Raw genomic sequence first — 15960 nt, 5'->3', positions numbered from 1 at the left:
AAACGTCACATTCAGCAGGTACGACTCTGCTGTGGTTGTTTTAAAGTTTTGTTTTGCAGATATAAAGACAGAATACTTTATGCATCCTCGTAGTACGGTGGCCGACACGTGCAAACGCGCTGCAAACGCCGAAACAAATCCAACAATAAAATGCTGCAAGAGAAAAATGCGGCAATCACAAAAACGACCGGAGCACACGCGCTGCAAACCCCAAAACACATGCAAGAGAGAAACGGTGCAAACTTCAAAACACATGCAAGAAAAAAACGCTGCAAACATCAAAACACATGCAAGAGAGAAACGCTGCAAACATCAAAACACATGCAAGAGAGAAAGGCTGCAAACTCCAAGACACAACGGAAGTTCGCCAGCCCACTAGGGAGTCTCGACCTGTGGGATAGGGGATCGACTATGGGAGATCTACCATATTAATGAAAGAGAAGAAAGTCAAAAGGTACGTTGTCATTTATTTCTTTTTTAAACACTTGGCCGTAATCTTTTACCTTATTATAGAAGAGCAGCGGAGTTATGTCGCTATAATAAGGTAAAAGATTACGGCCAAGTGTTTAAAAAAGACATAAATGACAACGTACCTTTTGACTTTCTTCTCTTTCATTAATAGAATAGATCTCCCATAGACGATCCCCTATCCCACAGGTCGAGACCCCCTAGTGGCCTGGCGAACTTCCGTTGTGTTTTGATGTTTGCAGCGTTTTTGTCTTGCATGTGTTTTGATGTTTGCAGCGGTTTTCTCTTGCATGTGTTTTGATGTTTGCAGCGGTTTTCTCTTGCATGTGTTTTGATGTTTGCAGCGTTTCTCTCTTGCATGTGTTTTGGGGTTTGCAGATTTCACTGCATATTTTGCATTTTGATCGGTCAAAACAAGGTCCTGTATGAAAACTACATTACTTAGACTGCTCAAATCTGGATAGAATTGTTCTAAAGAGGCTATAGATTCATTAAAACCTTGTTTGGGATTTGTGAAACCTTTTTCTGATTCGTGAAAATGCAGAATAGGGCCATTTAACTGCTTTTTTGAATTCTGATCACCCTAAACTAGGTCCTGTATGGAAATTACATCATTTAAGACTGCTCAAATCTGGATGGAATTATTCTAAAGAGGGTATAGAGTCTTTAAGACACATTTTATGATTTGTGAAAATCATAAAATTTCCATACAGGACCTTGTTTTGGCTGATCAAAATGCAAGATATGCAGTGAAATGGCCCTTTATGCCCATCCCTTTAATTTGCGAATCGGATGCCAACTTCAGCGTCATCTGTTTCAGTGGGTAGTAACACCCTCCTGTACTGGTTCTTTTTCCAGCTGAGCCGAAGAAGCCTCTGGCTGAAGACATTCAGTTGTTTGATCACTTTTCTATGTAGAGGTTTTGCAGTGTTTTCCAATATATTTAGCAGCTTGTGCAACTTTCTGATTTGCTTATAAACCTCCAGCACAAAGCCAGCCTTCTTTATTAGTTTGTTCAGTTTCTTTGGGTCTCCAACTGTGACGCTGTCGCCCCAACAAATGATTTAGCGAGTTGACGCAGACCAGTAGTTATCTGAAAGTTAATCAAGTCTTCTGATGATAAATGCATGGACACATTAGTAGTTTAATCCTTAAAAATATGTCTCAAGTGACTGTTGGATGACCTCATAACTGACTTGATATAGCTGTTGAAGTTTAGGTCCGAGTTCATAATAAAACCCATATTTCTGGCTTGGTTTGGGGTTTTTAACATAACGAATAAAGTTGAGCAGATGTTTAACTGTTCTTCTTTGGCTCCGGACAATCATTAAACAGTCCAATTGTTTAATGAGTGTCTGGAATGGATTATAATCCCCTGGGGATTTGTTTGTGGTGTGCATAACTGTGGCAGCATATTTTGTTGCTTTGCAACATCTGAACCAGTGGGAACGTGTAAATGTTAAATAAAAGAGGCCCCAGAATTGAATCCTGAGGACCTTTACATGTCATTTTTGTCTGTTGATTATCTTTTGGCTGTGGCAGAAAATCCCACCCAGTTATTCAGTCTGTGGAGCAATACATTGTAGTTGACAAAACCCTAACTTGGAAGATTTGTGTTAAGAATTGATTCAGCTGTTGGAAAACTGACTTTATTTCGAATTTTGCCTATAAAGAGAAGGTGTGACGGGGGTGCTAGTTTGTTGAGTGGTAATTAGCACTGTGGTCACCAGTTTGAGTCCCAAAAAAAAGCGACGATGTTATCCATCCATCCATCCATCCATCCATCCATTCATTAACATTTCGTGTCAACTCACGGTTACTTAAAGGGATAGTTCGCCTCTTTTGACATGAAGCTGTATGACATCCCTTATTAGCAATATTATATATGAACATTGACTTACCCCCTGCTGTTTCCTGTGAGCCGAGTTCCGGCCTCGTTTTGGCGTTGAAGAAGGTAGCCGGCTAGTAGGCGGGGGTTGCAAAAATAAAGCGTTTTGCTTCTCAAAACAATATGCGTTCAAAAGAGTAATACATTTGCATCACAAAATTGTTCTCCAGGAAAAGGTCAGACCTCACAATCGCTTGGCGCTATTTTCTCTCCCTTCATATCACTGCACGCTGCCACCTGCCTACAGCCACACCTGTTACGGTGTTTACTGCTCGGAAGCAGGGGACTGCTCTGTCTGCACTTCGGTCTGCACGGTTTACACAGCACGCAGTGATACGAAGGGAGAAAAAAATAGCGATTGTGAGGTCTGACTTTTTCCTGGAGAACGATTTTGTGATGCAAATGTACAGTATTACTCTTTTGAACGCATATTGTTTTGAGGAGCAAAACGCTTTATTTTTTAAACCGCAGCCAACAAGCCGGACTACTTTCGTCAACGCCAAAACTCGGCTGGAAGTCGGCTCACAGGACGCAGTAGGGGGTAAGAAAATGCTCATAAATGATATTGCTAATATGGGATGTCATACAGCTTCATGTCAAAAGAGGCAAACTATCCCTTTAAAGCATTTCCAGACTGTCGCTCTGCTCTAATAAATTCTCGATTTTGATAAACGCAGAATTATCGACAAAATTAGATGTACAGTGGAAACCGCTTATAGTGATCACGTTGGTCCAGAACCAATTTGAACACAATAAGCGGTTGATTACTAAAACCGAATTTGTATTATTTTATTTTTTTTGCTATTTTATTTTTTACTCCCTTGATTCCTTTCTGGACGTCTGCTTCTGCCTCGCTAGCTAACGTAACGAGTTGACACCGGGCAGCAAGCCGAGATGCTGCAGCGAAGCTTGGCATTCCTCAGGCTACCTTGTGTAGTCTAATTAATTAATTATTAATTCTTTCTCCGTCGTTAGCATTCATGACTGTCTCTCGTTGCTTAATTAGACTACACAAGGTAGCCTGAGGAATGCCAAGCTTCGCCGCAGTATCTCTTTGGCTCGTTTTTGGTAATTTGTCATACGCCTCGAGGAGACTACGTTTTTCATTCAGAGAAAATGACTTCCTTTTTCCAGCCATGATTCGCGCGCTTGCTGCCCGGTGTCAACTCGTTACGTTAGCTAGCGAGGCAGAAGCAGACGTCCAGAAAGGAATCAAGGGAGTAAAAAATAAAATAGCTACACGTAGTTTTAAATTATTTTTGCACATGAAAATGGCCAAAAATGAACATTATAAGCGGATTTCTTGATTACTATAAACAAATTATTTAAACAGCATTTGTATAGAAATTCTGTAGATTCTGTCCCAAGCCTTTTGATCTATATAAGCGGTTGATTACTATATCCGTGAACACTATAAGCGGTTTCCACTGTATTATGATCTCCCACAGAGAAAGTTAGAAACATACTTCAGTCAATAACTGTGTATTCAAACTGGGATGACTTTGATGGCCCAGTTAAACGACCCAGTCGAGCCGCCACCGTTGCTCGACCCAGCCGTGCATGTAACTGGGGTGAATAATCTTTAAAGCTGCCGTCGGCAGGTTTTCAAAATTCCGAGTCTAAAGTCGGAAAATTCGAACTGATACAACTTTCAGGTCCCTCACCCTCTGTGGACGAGGTTGTGCACGTGAGTTCACACCAGTGTGCGCGCACACAAGCTGGGGGCAGACTCACGCTCAGCATGGAAGACGTGGTTGGTGACTGTTCTGCTCAGATAATAGATCAATAATAAACCTAACGTGATTGGTTAAAAACAGCTGGGAGCGCTCGATTTTTGCAAGCATGATTACAGGCTTCAGAGGAAGCTACAGAATTCGGGATTTTTCCTAAACAGCCTATTTAATATTCTACTTCCAGAATCCCATGACAGTTCAAGCTAATATGACTAAAAAAAAGTTGCCGACGGCAGCTTTAAAGTTGTGGAGCTGTCATCACCTGTATTTTCTGGAACTTCTAACACAGCATTGCAGGCTGTATTGTCTTAAATGCACAAGAGATGTAAAAAAAACATGATCCTCACAGTGCTGCCTGCTTGTCCAGATGTGAGTGGGCCTGCTGGAGCAGGTAGATGATGGCATCTTCAACTCCCTGGAAGCTAAACAGTGGGTTGTGGGTTCTGAAAGTTGTGAAGTTGCCTGTAAAATAGTCTCTGCAGATCTGTTGTTGTTAGGACAACCTGTCTGTAGTCACATAGCGGAGATGCATGAGATTTTTTAGGTACTGGAACAAGACATGAACAAGCATGTCTCCCACAGCTCTGAAACATTCTTCTAACTCAGGCTAAAGTTTAAGAGGTGCAGAATCCCACATAGCTGTTCCGTGCAGGCCTTCGGGACCCTGGGGCTGACATCATCTGGACATGCAGCCATGTTATAGTAAAGTTTCACCAGCTGCTTCTTAGGGGTGGCCGTGGCTCAGTGGTTAGAGTCGGTCGTCCAATAACCGGAAGGTTGATTCCCACTCTTGCCACTCAAAAAAGATTGGTGGAACTGATAGCTCCACCTCCTTGTCACGGTTGAGGTGCCCTTGAGCAAGGCACCGTACCCCCATGCTCCCCGGGCGCTGAATGGCTGCCCACCGCTCCAGGTTGGCATCTGTCTATGAGTGTGTGACCCTGTGCACGTGCATGTGCATGTCATTAGGTGCCAACCTGGATGGGTTAAAAGTGGAGGACAAATTTCGTGTGTATGCATGACCAATAAATCGGATCTTTATCTTAATCTTAATCTTCTTCTCCAGATGTTTGGGTGGGGGTGTGAAGTCCTGGGACCAGAGAGGTTGTGTCTGGGAAAGGGGAGGTGAATGCTGAAAATCCTGTCAAGCAGAACCTCTTGAACCATCAAAACTTTTTGGATATTTGGATGGGGTTTGAAAAGTATTTTGCCTGGGAGTTTTGTTTGTTTCTGACAATAGGACCCGGCAACCCACGCGGTTTCTCTATGTTGTCATTATTCGACTCGTAAAGACATAAAAAGCGTAAAAACGGAGCAAGGTGCACTACCAACCCAGTACCTGGAATCTTGTGTTTTAAGGACAGTAGGGCTGCAACGATTCGTCGACAAAAATCGATTATAGAAATAGTCGACTATTGTCGCTAGACGTGTTTTTCCAACAGAGTGAGGCATCTCACTTAATTACAATCTCTGCCGAGAGTCGCACATGCACAGTAGTGTCTCTGTCGAGCGGTAACGTATACAGAAATGGCGGTGTCCAACACATTAGCTACGCGTACCAAAACTTCTAAAGTTTGGGAGCATTTTAGCCTGGATACAGCGAATAAAAAGATTACTTGCTAGGTTTGCAAAGCAGAACTTGCGTACCACGGCAGCATCTCGGTACGACTCTACCCTGATTGGGAGCTTTTCCACCGCGGGTTGAAGGTGGGACCCGTTACAATTTTTAGCCCCGGCTAGTACCTGCTTCAGAGGTGGGTCTAGTCGGTACTAGCTGATACTAAAACGTCACGTGATCAGTGCTGTCCACTGATTGGTCAGGTGAAATTACGTCATACACGCGACGAAGCTCGGGGAGCTTTAAATAAACACCCGCCATGTATGAAAAAAACACCTGCGAGAGCAACAGAGAGTAAACAGAATTGCGAAGATGGAAGACCAGAGAAGGAAAGCCAACCCATGGACGATGAGCGAGGTGCAGACCTTTCTGTGTGTGGTGGCCGAGGACCACATACAGAAGGAACTGGACGGAGCGACACGAAATGAGAAGGTGTTCCAGGATATAGCCAAGCTGATGGCTAACCATGGCTATCACCGGAATTCTCAGCAGTGCCGAGACAAGCTGAAGAAGCTGAAGAGTGATTACCGGCAGGTAAAGGACCACAACAGCCGGAGTGGGTCAAACCGAAAGACATGGAAGTGGCTCAACCAAATGGACGGCATTTACGGGCACCGCCCGGCGAACCGGGGCAAGGAGAGTGGCGTGGATACGGCGACGTCTTTGTTGGAGGCGATGGAAAATGGTAAGTGTTGTTCTTATTATTATTATTATTATAATAATAATAATAATAATAAAAATAATAAATTTTATTTTTAAAGAGGCGCCTTTCTGGACACTCAAGGTCACCTTACAAAGTGGATAAAAAACTTCAAAATAAAACACATCATTATCCCCTTGGTGCAACGCTTATATCTTAACAAATGCATGTTTTATATCGTAACAAATACATGTTCAGTCTTTAACTTGTGTAAAACGTTACACAGGTGTCTCATGTAAGTTGTTCTGAGTGAGCTAGCAAACAACGCTGTTTTGGAAGGCTAGCACAGTGTCTCACCTATGCGGTTACGTGTATGCGTTTCGTATGTTCACACTTTTTATTTTTTTCCCCTCAAGACTCGGTTTGTGCAACCGATAAGTGTTCGGTTGCTGAGGTCAGCGAAGATCCTCCAATCCCGCAGGCTTCAGAACCGACACTGGCATCGCAATCTGCAGCTGAGGCAACAGCTGCTATCTGCATTCCACCGGCACTAACACTGGCGTCGACGCCTGTATCTGAGACAACTCCTGCTGTTTACTTTTGTACTGTCTTTTTTAATAAAGAGCTTGGTTTAACTAAACAATATGAATTGTCAACTGCATTTCACATTACACTCCATCGTTGTTAACTTTTGACTAACCGCGGCGTGACAATTTGTAGTCACCTGAAACCGACGTCACGTTAGTGGTGAACGGGCCGACTCCGCCCACTTCCAGGTCACGGTTTGTGTGGAAAAGGAAATGGTACTGGTGCCGTGTCGTGTCGTGCCGTGTAGTGTCGCGCTATATCGAACCGAGTAGAGTAGGGCTAGCTCAGCGGTGGAAAAGGGGCATAAGATTCAAGTAACATTCAAGCCAATACGTTTTGTTTTTGATGTACATTGTACATTTTATAAGCGTTTTTTCGCTGTAAAAGAGAGCTTTACCTTTATGCCTGACTGTGCCTGACAAACGTATTTTTACTATTTTACTTGATTGTAATTAATTATTTATTTCTTATCACACATTTACCTGTCCTTAAAAAATGGACAGAGGTTTATTTATTTATGGATTTTATCTCTAAACAGACCGAGCACTGCGCCCAATTTTATTTTAGATAGGACATTTTTATTTACTTTTTGTATGAATCAGCAGCAAAGTTGAATAAAATATGCATTTTTCATTGAAGTACCTATCTTTCTTGTGTTAATTATCATTTGTCACATAATTAAAGCAACTTCATGCTAAATTTAAGAAAAAAATAACCATTATCTGATTAGATGACTAATGGTTTTAATAGTCGGCGACTAGTCAACTATTAAAATAGTCGTTAGTTGCAGCCCTAAATGACAGCCTCTGAAAAATGTTGGGGGAAAAAATCCTCGTTGCAAATGATTTGCTTCGATGCGTTGTTTAATTAACACAAATCCAGTATGTTCTGCTCAGTCAGTGGTCACCCTGTGTCACACGGACAGTTATCGCTGGTCGCACAACGTGCTTACGTGCTGCGAGCGTGATTTGATGTGATTTGACAGGCTAGAGTTACCCCTCTTTCTCGGGGTTGAGTTACCTCTCTTTGTGAAATGGAAAATTCAGGGTTTCCCTCATTTCAGGGTTAATCAACTCAGAGTTTTCACTAAACCTGCTTCGTGAAACGGACCTCAGGGAACTGCACATCAGCATTTTAATGGAAAGGAGTGGGCTTGTCAGCTGGTGGAGAACATCGGTAAGCTGAGGCTCGGGCTGGGCGGTATGAGGACCTTTTGATTTGGATATTTTCTCCAAAAAATGGCAACTTGTTTGTTGTGTTGCACAAATCGTGCCTAGTTTCTGTTTAAAAGTTGTCAGATCTACCCTTCAAGGGCAAGTACAATGTTTTCTTTAAAAAAATATATATTTTACTTAAATGAACTACAGTTGAATACGTAAATTTGTTGCATTTTCTCACAAAAAACACTAAGTGATTCATGTTTAGACACCTGTCTTTTTGTCTCCTTTAAATAGTTATTGCAAAAGTATTTCTTATTCAGTTACTCTTTGGAATAATCTGTAGAATGTTCGACAACCTGAATGACAATTTGCTGCAGAGCGATATCAACTTAAAGGCTGAATTTATTTCTTAGATGCACAAGAGATATCAAAGAACATGATCCTCTGTGCTTACCTGCCTTTGCAGGTAAACAAAGGCATCTTTAACTCAAACCCCTGAACGATAAGCAAATTGTAGAGGGTTCTGAAAGTTGTTTATGAGCCAATAACAGTGTTTGCAGAACATTCGTGAAGTGGGATTTTAGGGCGACTGGGCTGTTTAGGGGAGGTGGATGACATTTTTTTAGGGACCATGGGAATGACACCCTCTGGACACGTATCCTTGATCCAGTAAAGTCTCTCCAGCTTCCTCTTCTCTGGACTGGTGGAGGCCAGCAGATGTTAGGTGGAGGCAGAATGGGTGTGTCTGGCAGAGGGGTGGTGCATGCTGACCCTCGAGCAGAACCAGTGGGATCTGTTAAAAGTAAATTGTAATTGTTAAACTAAACTCAATCTAAACTTATCAGACATTTGGGTGTGGCTTGACATGTATTTTGCCCATGCTTTGCGAAAGTGTGTTGACAATAGGACCTGGCAACCCACGTGTTGTCGTTGTTCGACTCGTAAAGACGTAAAAAGCATAGAAATGCAGCAGATAGATTGGGCAGCACCAACCCAATAGCTGGCATCTTGCGTAATTAATGACAGCTTCTGAGAATGTTTGGGCTGAATTGGATTATCGTGCATTTATGCGCCAGTCCTGTGTGAACTTGAGTCTCATGATTTAAGTTTATATGTTTAAAACATCGGTGAAGATTGTTCAACAATGTTCGTTCTATCCGTTCACGCTCTAACAGCAGCTTTGCAGCCAGTAAGGAGCCTGTCGACAGGGGACAGAAAAACATGGATCTCATCAGCAAGCAAGGGGGCAAGTCCATCGTGTGGCTGTTTTTTGGCTTCAAAGGGGACGAAAATGGTCGACCTTTAAACCGTGACGAGGCCATTTGCCGTTTATGCAGAAAAATTGTGGTCGCAAAAGGGAATACCACGAATTTAAGAAGTCATCTGAGACGCCAACATCCTGCAGATTTTTACGAGAGCATTGCCTCCACGACGCCTGGAGCTTTGTCGGAAAGTCAAGGTAATTTTCCACCGTATTCAGTGCTTTTGTTTGCAAAACGATGGAGTTCTAATAACGCCAGACACACAACTGCACATATAGCCACCCCTCAAGTGTGACACATTGAAGTTAAATGGCTTAAGTGTGGTTGTTTTAAAGTTGTGGAGAAGTTTAACGCGTGGGGAAAATAGTCCTCGACCCGTGTGCACGCTCGTTGGTCTGGTTATCTTACTTTTCTGCATTTTAAACATAAGCAGATTTGAGTGTGTAAAATGTTGTGCAATGATCTGTAGTACCATGCAGAAGCCATGCTCCTTATACTCGAATGGCTTGCTCAGTCGCAAATTTCCGAGTATTTCCGAGTTAACAGGAATCTCTGACAGCTGATAAAGTGGCTGATGAGTGTGTATTTCTTCAAATTGAGGATTTTCGTGTGTTTTTGATGCGTAAAGTATTGCGTTTTTTCGCGTCACGGTCTTTTAGATAGATAGACGACTCAAAACAACGTAGAAAGTAAATGCCCATTTAAAAAAATAAATAAATAATATGCCTGTACGCATGCGCAAAGAGACCCACTAAAAATCTCTTACGGCAGAAGCGCACGTCTTTGTTGCTATGGTATCAGTTAAACAACCAATAGTGTACTGTATGCTGTGTCTTGGTTGTGAAGAAGTAACGCTGTGCCCCATTTGTGGGAGTGGGAGCTCCGAGGGAGTTCCCCATTATTTTTCCTACTTGAAGTCGGCAGTTCCGACACCACATAACGATTGGATTAAAATATTGCTCGCCTCATGAAATGCTTTAGAAGTGCTGGAAATGACAGCCCTGTGGTTGGTGCAGTGATTGGCTGCCATCGTTATCGTTTAAAAAATAAATAAAAAAAAATAAAAAAAATAATTTTATCTTTATCTTTTTAAAAATCCATTTTCCAAGCACAATGGGGATGGGAATCGAGAACCAGCAGTTCGATTCCGTGGAATCGTTAATCCGCCTGCCCAACGATCCGCTTAAATAGGTTCTGCTAACGTCTGTCGCATTTCCGCGATGACGTCAGTGCACGCTTCGTATTTTGGTTCGGTAGGTTTCTAACATGGCGACGAGGCAGAGACGCTCCAAAGTTTGGTTATATTTCACCAAAAATGAAAATGCTAGGGCCAGTTGCAACACATGCGGAGCTGTGATCACGTTAAAGGGGGGAAATACCTCCAACATGCGGAAACATTTGACCACACGGCATGCAGTTACTTTGCACAAACGAAAAGTCTCTAACAAGCTGCTAAGCGATGGCGGCGACTCTCGCGGGGGAGCTCGTGGCACAACGTCTTCCGTCTCAAAGGTCCCAGGTAACGTAAAACTTCCAGATCCTGTTGATTGTAACGGAACTCTCAAGTCTCATGCATTGACCAACACGCTTTTCGGTCTTTTGTCACGCACTCCCGCCACACATTGTATTTATCACTATGAAAAAATAATTATAACATCAATTTCCCTGGCGGTGGTGTGTGTGTGAAGGTAAGAGATGAGATGTTACTCTTGTTGCCTGCATTCAAAACTTCAGAGCCCTGTTGAAATAATGTTGGCGACATACTGTATGAATAATTTCCATCTGATATTAACATTTAGTTGACGAGGACTGCAGGAGTGAGGCAGTTAGATATATAGAGTTCTATATTTGTGCTATACAACGGAATGAGAATCGATAAGAGAACCGATAAGGAATCGATAAGCGATATCGATAATGGAACCGTAATTGCTAAATTCTTAACAATTCCCATCCCTAACAATGACCTGTCTCATTGGAAGTCTGGAGCATAACTGAGTCATTCCCTGAAAATGGTACATTTTGAGTCCCACTCTCCTCTTTAGGTGTATTTTATCAACTGGGTCACAAAAATCTATATTTTTACAACTTGACATTTACATTGAAATGTCTCCTTTTATTATAGTGTTAAAAAAACGTGTAAAAAAAAAGAAGAGAAAAGACACAAGTGGCTCCCTTCTTTTACTTAGTTTTTGGTAATTTATCTTGTGATATTGTGGTCGTCAAACTCGATGACTCAAAAACTGTTGCATGAATACAAGATAGAAAACTATTACTAATGAGAATTTTTTTTTTATGTAATTTCAAGAATATATGCCAATTCTGAATCTCATGCATGCGATGTGCTCTCTCTGGTATTCACTATGTAGAGCAGCGGCCATTTTGTGCAAAAATCCCAACTCCATCACACTTAACCCCGTTACGTGTTTGATTGTAACAGGTTGGTGAGATTGTCATTTTAAGACTTTGGTTGTTAAGTTATTCAATTATTTAAATTAATTCTTATTATATTGGATTAACATTCTTTTAGCACATGCATGCTGAATGTAATCTATGTTCCATGTTTAAGCTGTGAGAAAGATGGCACCAGCAACGGCAGCAGAAAGGCAGAGGGAGTATCGGGCTCGCCTTAAAGGTGATCCAGAAAGAAGGGAGAAATGCCTGCAGAGTCAGCGTGAGAGAGGAGGAAGAATTTAGAGGAAGGGAAAAAGAAAGCAATTAAAGACCGAAGTGAAAGAGAACAGCGGCAGAAACAAAAAATGAGGAGAGCAGCTTACAAAAGGAGCGAGGAGAGGAGAGTAGCGCTCGAGAACTTAAGCATTCCTCCACACAGTCCAGATCAGGGAGATCACTCGGAGCAGTCAAGATCGCCATGAGGAGGTCTTGAAAGAGTCCATGAGGCAAGAGGCACATGCACACAGATGCAGACACACTGAAATCATTAACTGTGTGATCAATATTATTATCAGTTCACAAGTTCCATTGTTTACATAACAGGGTTGAAGAAGAATAACATTGCCCAGATCTTAAAGGGATAGTTCGACTCTTTTGACATGAAGCTGTATGACATCCCATATTAGCAAATATCATTTATGAAGATTTTCTTACCCCCTGCTGCGTCCTGTGAGCAGAGTTCCAGCCTCGTTTTGGCGTTGACGAAGGTAGTCCGGCTAGTTGGCTGGGGTTTAAAAAATAAAGCGTTTTGCTTTTCAAAACAATATGCGTTCAAAAGAGTAATACATTTGCATCACAAAATCGTTCATCCAGAAAAAGTCAGACCTCACATCGCTTGGCGCTATTTTCTCTCTACCTTTGTATCACTGCGTGCTGTGTAGACCGAGCAGACCGAAGTGCAGACCGAGCAGTAAACACCGTAACAGGCGCGGCTATCGGCAGGTGGCAATCACGGAGTGATACAAGGGAGAGAAAATAGCGGCAAGCGATTGTGAGGTCTGACTTTTTCCTGCACAACGATTTTGGGGGTAAATGTCGCTGATTCTTTGAGACATGAAATGGTGTTAAACTGGGAGCTGGATAGATGTTAACACGGCAGAGCTGATATAACTAAGGGAAAAAGGATTCAATTCGGTGCACGGTTGGAGTTTCAGGAGTTTCCACGATGGAAAAGTCTGAGCTGAACGTGACAGTCAGACACAGGAGAGCTGTATCGGAGTTATACTGAACTGGAACAAAATTAAGTGGATTTAACAAACTGTACATAAAACATTTGTAAAATGTCCCTTGTAATGTTGCATGAACTGTGTTGCTTAATTCTTATATTTCTGTTGAGAGCTTGAAACAGAAATCCTGTGAAGATGGATTGTCATCAATATCTCTTAACTTTTTCTCTCTTGACAAACTACTCCAGGTGTAGATCTGAATCATGAAGAGCTCCTGGAGGATGTGCCATGTCTCCAGAGCCCTTCAAACTCCAACTATGTCCCAGATGCGGTGGTGCCCCCCGGCGAGCCGTGGCTCCATCGCGGCCCCTCCCGGGCCGTGCTGTCACTGCCTTCCTGTCTGTGCCTCTGTGGGGACGGCGGCTTTGTGATAGCTGGTTCTGGGTCGTCCGGTGAGGAACACGGGGAGAAGAAGGTGTACGCCAAGTGTCAACTTCAGCAGGGCGTCTTGTTTGGGCCCTTTGTGGGAGAAGTGTGCAAAGGACACATGCCGAACAACCTCAAATATGCCTGGGCTGTGAGTAGATATATATATATATGTACAACATGTTCACTTTTTTTTTTTTTAATTCTGTCACCAGTAGGCATGGGCCAGTTACCGGTTTCAAGGTATACCACGGTATGAAAAAGTCAAGGTTTCAAAACCACTAAAATTTTCTGTCATACCGTACCTTCGTTATGAGCATTTATTTATTTTTTATTATGTGACCTCTCGTCAGAGAGAAAGTGGAGGTCCCTAACGCCGTGTGCAGCTGCAGTGTAGTGCCCCTCCCCCGCGCACCTCTGCTTGCTGTGAGTGACAAGCAGGCAGCTCTGCAGGCTGTATGATGGCTGAAGGAGTTGAGCCCCCCGAACTTTTCCCCCGTCTGTTTTTTGTTTGCCGCGTAGTCGTGCACCATTCAAACTTTGTATCTTGGCGCGCGCGGAAAACGACAAACGGAATGGACCAATTAGAATCCAGACTGAGCGAAGAAGTGCGGTACAGACACCTGTACCACTAGCCTGACTACGTCATACTCACGATTCTAGTCAGAATGTGAGTCTGATACCGCTCAATAGAGTTTTGAGTTTGGGGCGTGTTTCAACCGAACCAGGAGAAAAAATGCCTCTTCGCTCAATTGGATAGACCTACAACCAATCAGAGCAACGTAGTATGTGACGTAGATTAAGCAACACACACTTGTTGTAGGAAGGACGGCAAAAACATCTTTTGTATCGATAAAAGCCTTTATCGCGTTCCTCTGTTCGTCTTTCAAAATGAATGCAATGTGGAGATCCTGTAGAACAGACTCGATGGCAGAATCTACACACCCTAGCTCTCCAGCGGCAGCCATGTTCAGCTCTTTAGTGACGTACTCGATAATGTCCCTGTTGATCATCTGTCCATCATCGTATAAAGCCCGCCCTGGCAATCTGATTGGTCCGACCAATTCTTGGTCGGGCATAATGATTTCCCGACTGAGCAGAGCCAGACCGAACTTCCCGAGCAAATCTTTAATGGGCGGGGCTAAGTTCGGCTGGCACCCAGGCTACTGTACCACACCACACTGCACTGAAACAGCATAGTGACCACATCAACTCCCAGAACTCGCTGACAGAGATTAGCAGAACTTTGGGGAATTTGCTGTTGTTTCATTCACTGGAAGTGGCTTTGAGTATTATGAAAAGCACTGTATAAAACCGATCTATTATTATTGTTGCATCCTGAAAGGCAACGATAATTCCCAGGTGTGTCCACTGAAGCACACTATTTCATAAAAAACAAAGAAAAGGTAACACAATACACTTAAAAGTCCTATAACAATATTCTAAGTACTATAACAGACTATCATGGTGAGAACACATGGAACATAATGCATGCCTATTGAAATTTCAACTTCTGTAGGCTCATCAGCTGTTATGTGAGTAATGGGTGAGAATGCCGATCATTCATGGCAGTCCTTCCTGCTCTTGACGAGGGCATTGTTTCCATCTCCAGTTTCGTTGTTGTAGTGTAGTTAGCGGAAGTGTTTTTACTTTTTTCAATTATTTATGTTTTGATCTTGATCTTGAGGTTAAGTGCTTGCATTTATTTGCATTATTTTTTTTATTTTTTCACTAAAAATAATTCATAAACTTGTGACTTGAGTTGCAGGTTTAGCTTCAGTTAAAGGACACACTTTATTAAGAAAGAATTCAGTCATTTTTTAAATTATTTATTTTAAATACATATTTACTAATATGTAGAATGTTCTATTGTTTAAAAATAAAAGACTGTTCAATGGAAAAGTTTTTTTTTATTTTTCTTGTTTTTAAATACAGACATTCAAAATACACATTTTAGAGCTATAATTATAATACCGTTATAAGGTTATCATACCGTCAGAATCTTATACTGGCCCATGCCTAGTCACCAGCAGGGTTTTTATGAAAGTTATGATGTGTTTTGAGGGGAAAAAAGGGGAACACGGTTTTGTTTGGGCAGATTTTTTTGCATCTTATTTCGTAACAATGCCGATTTGCTATTGACCTCCAGATCAGGGATGATGCTGCTTTCGTCTTTGTGGATGCTTCTGATGAAAACAAATCAAACTGGATGAGGTGAGCAGTTGTTGCTGTGTCTCTGATGCTTTAGTGTGTTTCTTCTAAAAGCTCTTCTCTTGCTGACAGTGCCTAACTGCACGTGTTTGCTTTGCGTTGCAGATATGTGACGTACACCAGCCGGGAGGAGGAACACAACTTGGTTGTTTTCCAGTTTTACCGTCACATTTACTACAGGGTTTCCCAGCCCATCTCAGAGGGTGCAGAGCTCAAAGTGTTGATTGGCAAGGAGTACGCCTCTCTTTTGGGTCTGGGAATGAGTGAGTTTCCTCCCTCTGGGTTATGATCATGTGATGATGCAGAATAGCTGATCCATGTTTCCTTTTCACTGTCAGAATAACCTTCA

General features: G+C 42.4%; 1 protein-coding gene across 3 annotated transcripts in view; it reads left to right on the top strand.

Annotated features, from left to right (window-relative positions):
• LOC142378682 (E3 SUMO-protein ligase ZBED1-like) overlaps positions 1-15960 on the top strand; it is a 29890-nt gene that overhangs the window by 368 nt on the left and 13562 nt on the right. For 2 of the 3 annotated variants that reach the window (XM_075463479.1, XM_075463481.1), the window contains exons 2-4: positions 13223-13551; positions 15550-15614; positions 15717-15874. In XM_075463479.1, the coding sequence (XP_075319594.1) occupies positions 13223-13551; positions 15550-15614; positions 15717-15874 (552 nt within the window). Of the gene's footprint in view, positions 1-9097; positions 9555-13222; positions 13552-15549; positions 15615-15716; positions 15875-15960 lie in introns of those variants that run through there. The other variant, XM_075463480.1, reaches the window with a different exon arrangement.

The sequence above is a fragment of the Odontesthes bonariensis genome, chromosome 4, assembly GCF_027942865.1.
Source record: "Odontesthes bonariensis isolate fOdoBon6 chromosome 4, fOdoBon6.hap1, whole genome shotgun sequence".
Taxonomy (NCBI): Eukaryota; Metazoa; Chordata; class Actinopteri; order Atheriniformes; family Atherinopsidae; genus Odontesthes; species Odontesthes bonariensis.
This window is presented reverse-complemented; position numbering and strand designations above follow the sequence as displayed.